Below are 6,000 nucleotides of genomic sequence, written 5' to 3'. Positions count from 1 at the left end.
TTATAAAATTTTCTTCACACTGTATTTTTAATCATATTTCTTCTATGATTTGGTGTTAGAAAATGTGTATAAAATGCCATTAGAGTGAGCAATTAAAGATTATTATGCAACATAGAATAACTGAAATATATTATTTAGGGATTAAAAATCTTTAACATTCTATAACTTGTCAATTTTTTTCTTTGTTTAATGATACTAATCTTTCAATCTTTTTTTCTTTCTGCAGTGCTTTAATACGTTATTGAAACTACAAACCCATATCTACAGTGGTCTCGTTGTTGACAGATTGCATATTTTGAAAGCTTGAGGTATTTTATAATGAAACATGCCATGTGGAAACTTTGAAGCATAAATTCTGCCAAACATCTGAATAAAGAATTTCTCACCTGGTATGTAAGAGATCTCCTCACCACCACCATGACAAACCAGGAAAAATGGGTCCATCTCAGCCCCTCAGAATTTTCCCAGCTTCAGAAATATGCTGAATGTAAGTATTCATATTGATAATATGATTTGACTTGGTATTTGCACTAAACAATGTAATTATTTACTTACCAAAACAGATTATAAATCCCATTCAGCATTGGGATAAATACAGGTGTGTCTTTTGTGTTTTCAAGTAAGTGAACTTGAGACTACCAGTTTGGCATGAGAAAAAGGAAAAGGTAAACTTAAATTGAACATTAGATCTCAAAGAAAAAGAACTAGAACTTTAGATGCAAAAGTGAACTTGGAAACACTCCCGCTGTAATAGATGTGAAGCAAAGGATAAGATAGTTTGGGAGAATGGAGACTGGTGAGTCTGTAACCAAGAAGAAGGATAAGCAGAAGTAAGGGGAAAAGTGAGATTTTTTTTTTTTCCTGCATAACATTTCAAAAAGATTGGGAGTAGGGAGTCATAGATACATCATGGCACTGAAATTAGAGGTTGTAAAAGAAAGAGAAGGTGTAGGATCTTACACCACGTTGTTTAGTGTGTGTATTGATACAAAAGATAGGCCATGGTGATTCACTTTATAGTATGCAGTTTTTTAATATGGTAAGCTTCTTTACACATAAACAGTAAAATTGTATTTATTTATTTTTATTACCATGGATTTTCAAAAATACATCTGTTTCACAAATTGAGTTTCAACAATAAATTTGGGTAGCAACTGTGTCAAGGTATTGAAGAGAGAAAATGAAGCAACTAATAAATAGGAGGGAGCAAAAGGCTGGGAGCACGATGAGTAGAGAAAAAATAATATGCAGGGAATGTAATAAGAATGGTTAGTGTTAGAGAATAAAATGCAAGAAGTGGAAAGCAAAAAAAGAACCAATAGCACGCAATAGTGAAAGAGGCAAAAACTGGAACAGCTGGAGATGCTTATGCAGAGAATTGGGTCATGTAGGAGAGAAGTGTCAGGAGTGAATTGAATCTCATTATGAAGAGGCAGAGAAAAGGATTAAACTCAAATGGAGGATTGGAATAATAAGAAATAGATATGTGAGTGAATAATAACACATTTACGGGGTACATAGTATAAGTCAGGAACATTAATAAACAATGTATATCATCTGAAGAGGCCAATTTCATAGGTTTTCCAGACTTTTCCTAACTGGAGAGCTGAAGTGTTCTGGGTGAGGTTATCAGAGTGCTGCTGGTGGGTATTTGTAAGGGAGATGCAAACCCATGTAACCTGTAAGTTTTCTCCATCAATAATGATAAAAATACAGCAACTATCAAATGGAGGGGAGAATCAGAAATTGTTGACATCAAAATGTGGTCCTTTTACTGAAAAACTGTTTTCAGCCACTGAAAGCACAATTCATCTACTTATCACATGAAGACAATTTATCCCAGAATGGCTGAATTCTTGTCTGCATGTTTATACTCAGTGATTTCTAAACTGGCTAAAAAATGATTTACCTATGTTTTGTAATTTCTATATGCTCTTTACTGTTGTGATATATCCAATAATTAAGTAAATATGTCTGAACATCTTCTTTAGGGAGAGTATTCTGCTTGGCACTGTAGGAGATGCAAATATGAACAGATATGGACCCTCCCTTTTTGGAATTTACAGTTTAATGAAGGCTAGAAACTAATGGATAAACAACTCTAGGATAAACGATAGCTAGGTGAAATACCTAAGTGCTACAAGCAAAGTTTAGGGATCTGTAGGGCAATAGTATGCAGCTAGAGATGGAAAAAGGGAAGGCTTCATGGAAGAAGTAGAATTTGAAATGAATCTTAAAAAATAGATTCATGGTAAATGCAGAAAAAATGATATAAATTAAAAGAAAAATTTAGCATATATTTGAGGAAGTGGGATGAGCTACATTTAGCCACACTACAAATTAAGGGAGTAAGTGGAGGTAAGGCTATAAAAATGAGATAGAATTTAAATATACAATGCTCAACTTGAGTTAGGCAGTGAAGAGTAATTGTAGAATGTTAAGCGTAGGGCGACATGAACAATGCTATGCTCCAAGAAGCTTAATTTACAAATACGAAAATAGTATATGTGACAAAGAGACTGAAATTAGGCCAGTGGGCTACTGGAATAGACTAAAAAAATCGTGGATGGAGAATGATGACCAGAAAAGCATAGATTCAAATATTACATCATTAAAACTAGTGGAAGAGAACTTGGGCAATAATAAATTACGAGAATTGAGAGAGAGAGAGAGAGAGAGAGAGACAGAAAGAGACAGTTCTAAAATTTAGCTCTAAAAATTTGACTTGGAGGACAGGGGAAGTTGGTGACATAATCTCCCAAGTAAAATAAACATAATGGTTTGGTTTAGATTATGCTAAATTTAGCTGGATTATTAAAATATATTTTCCAGTATTCGGGTACTTACAGGAAACATGCCTGTGGAGGCACTAGTATAAAATAGATAAATTATTGCCATAATAGCTAAATTATTATTTACAATAACTTTTGCTTAGATAGTCAAATTGCATTTGAACTGATAAACAGAATTTAGTACTAAAGTATTAAATATATTACAGGCTGCCACTTTTATTTTATTGGCTAAGGAATATGGAGGTACATTTAATTATATCATTAAAATGCTTGATTTAGTAATAGGTTTGCAGAAATACCTAAAACAAGTGGTAAAAAGAATTGTCATAAATGTAAAAGTTCTAACCTCTTGAGACAAAGATTAATGGGCATTCAATAAGTTGGTAGTGAGTAGTGACACAGTGAGTATAAGAACATGGTTAAAATGGATCTTATGAGAAGACATGTTAACTGTGAAGGAAATAAATAGTGCTGATTCCATGATCATTAGACTTGCTACTCTTTTTTAAATAACCAAGACAACAATGAAGAGTGTTAGACCGAATCCTCTAAGAAGTTTCCTGTATAATTAAATAGCAAAGAATATTATGATTAGATGGATCTTTGTGTAATGAATTGCCATTGTCAAAACATAACAGAAAACAAACTTATTATCCTGAAGATTATAAAAGTGGTATATTTTCCATGCTATTCAGTACATGTGATCAGTTTATCAGCAGCATTTAAGGACCAGATTTTTCATGTTGCAATGCAGTGTTGGCAAAGTGACATCCCTCTGTAGTCTATTAGAAAAGTGATATATTAGATTTTAATTGTTTTGTAACTTTCCATAAGAAATTGTTTATATGTATTAAATGACTAAATTTTTTAAAAGTTATTAATTTAAGTTTAAATTTGCAGCATGCTAAGATTATATCTGATATATTTCAAATAAGTGTTCTATACGCTTTTGGGGAATGGGGTGGGGTCGTCAAATTCTTCGTTGAGATGAATGAGTTCATGAAACCCCTACCCACAAAACCAAATCATTCAGTGTTGGACTTAAATAATACCATAAAGATCTTTTTCTCAAGTTATCTGATCTTGAGTTCTCTCCACAAGTGCCACAATATATCGTGTCGTATTCTGTTTAGGCTGCTATAACGAAGCACCATAGACTGGGTGACTTATAAACAACAGAAAATTATTTCTCATAGTTCTGGAGGCTGGAAGTTTGAGATTAGGGTGCGAGCATGGATTCTGGTAAAGGTCCTCTTTGGGGCTGCAAACCGCCAACTTCTTGTATTCTCACATGGTGGAAGGAGCAAGAGAAGAGCAGCAAGCTCTCCTGGGATTCTTATAAGGGCACTAATCCAGTTCATCAGGGTTCTACCCTAAGAACCTCATCTAATTCTATTTACCTCTCAAAGATCCCTCATACTGCGAGGTACGGTTTCAACATATGCATTAGGGGAGACACAAATTTTAGTCCATTACACCCTGTAACTATACATATTGTTTCAGTTTCTAGGCTTTCCTCATAATTAATTGGGGGAAAAATAGAGGGACGTTGGCACAGCATTCCTGGCTAGGCAGGTAGCACATCAGACAGCTGTGTTCAAATCCTGGTCGTACCATATTTTAGATGTCTGACTTTCAAGTTATATAACATCTCTGTGTCCCAATTTTCATACTTGTAAAATGGGAAAAATAATAAATAATGTCGAATGTTGTAAGGATTAAATTGAATGAGTTAATATATGTCAAGTAATGAGAACAGTGCCTGGTGAGTTGCAAGTTATATAACTGTTTACGATTATTATTTTAATAGAGAGGGAGTGAGTGTGTTATGTTGGCTGTTTGAACATATTGTTGATGATCAAGTTAAAAAGTGCTGCATTTTAGAGCATTGAGAGCCAATGTCTTTTTTTTCTGCTATAAGACCACATTCTTCCCACAAGGTAGAAGCTTCTGGTGCTGTTGGCAGCCTCGGATCTGTGTTGTCCCCACAAAGGCTGAAGGCAGCTAATGTGAAGCCTGCTGTGGCTGCCTACAGCATGCTGAGCCCATGCTCCTGTTTAGGGTTTCAGGCTGAGTCCCTCTATGGGGAGCATTTCCATTGATATGTGGGAGAGGAGTATCCTTTTCTTTTCCAATCTTCATAAAAAGTCATCCAAACTGTTGTGATAAGACGGACAGCTCTCACTCCTGCCGTGTAGAGAATTGAGCTTATCACACTATTAGTTTGTCGTTGCTTCCTGGAATCTTTTCATGGATAACAATATTTTCTATGTAAAATCTACACAGTATTTCCAAGTGATTCATTATCTGCCCACGTATCGTCACTTAGGATTAGCTTTTTACTTGCTGTATACAAAGCGTGTTATATAGCGTGTACATTATTTTTGAAAAATACTATGTTATTACAGTGGGAACACTTCCAAACTCTCATAAATTTCATACTTTTTATAGCAGCTGGCATTGTAGAGAGTTGCAGAATTATTTGATGACTTGTTCTTTTCAATAAGGACCAGCATGCCTAATATTTGGACCTAGTGTACAGTTTCTTCCATTGAAGTGAGGTGTGTGGTGTGGCTTAGTGGAAAGAGCACAGGCTTTGTAGGCAAACTAATACTCGACAGTGTTGAACCGCAGCCCCAACTTCAACTTACGAGCCTTGGGACCTTGGAAGCTTACATGTACTACCTGTGCCTCAGCTTCCTCACCTGGAAAAGTAGAATTCTACCTCACAGTGTTGTAGGATTTAATGAGACAGTAATCATTATCGTAAATAATCGATTTTTAGTACCGTATTCTAAATAATATACAAATATTAATTCATTTAATACGCACAATAAGCCTTAGAGGTGGCAGATGATCTCCGTCAGGCACATTGCCTGGCCTATTGCTACGGCACAATAAGCGATAACAAAGATCGAAACTAGTAATTCATTTATATTTCTTACAGAGATCACTTTGTTAATAAACAGATTGGTAATCGTGTTTCTAAAATAGGGGAATCTAGAACCCAGGATTCAGGTCCTCTTATCTCCATCAGCCACAGCCATCTCTCAAAGGGCTTTTGTACACAGGACAAAGCAAAGAAGCAGAGCTTCTAACTATGGCTTTGGCCCCAGAACACCTTTCTGCTCCCTTATCCTGCTACATGGAGGGGATCCTGTGTCAACCTCCGTGAGCAGTTATCATCATTCTACCCACGCTGCTATTC

The 6,000-nt window shown here is 35.5% G+C and overlaps 1 protein-coding gene across 6 annotated transcripts in view; it reads left to right on the top strand.

The window, feature by feature from the left end:
- Positions 1-371: 371 nt before the first annotated feature.
- DGKB (diacylglycerol kinase beta) overlaps positions 372-6,000 on the top strand; it is a 648,769-nt gene continuing 643,140 nt past the window's right edge. For all 6 annotated transcript variants that reach the window (XM_060156129.1, XM_060156127.1, XM_060156125.1 and 3 more), the window contains exon 1: positions 372-487. In XM_060156129.1, coding sequence (XP_060012112.1) covers positions 418-487 — 70 coding nt within the window. In that variant the 5' untranslated portion in view covers positions 372-417. The remainder of the gene's footprint in view (positions 488-6,000) is intronic.

Source organism: Lagenorhynchus albirostris, chromosome 8 (assembly GCF_949774975.1).
Source record: "Lagenorhynchus albirostris chromosome 8, mLagAlb1.1, whole genome shotgun sequence".
NCBI classification, from domain to species: domain Eukaryota; kingdom Metazoa; phylum Chordata; class Mammalia; order Artiodactyla; family Delphinidae; genus Lagenorhynchus; species Lagenorhynchus albirostris.
The sequence above is the reverse complement of the archived record's forward strand: the minus strand, read 5'-3'. Positions and strand labels throughout refer to the sequence as shown.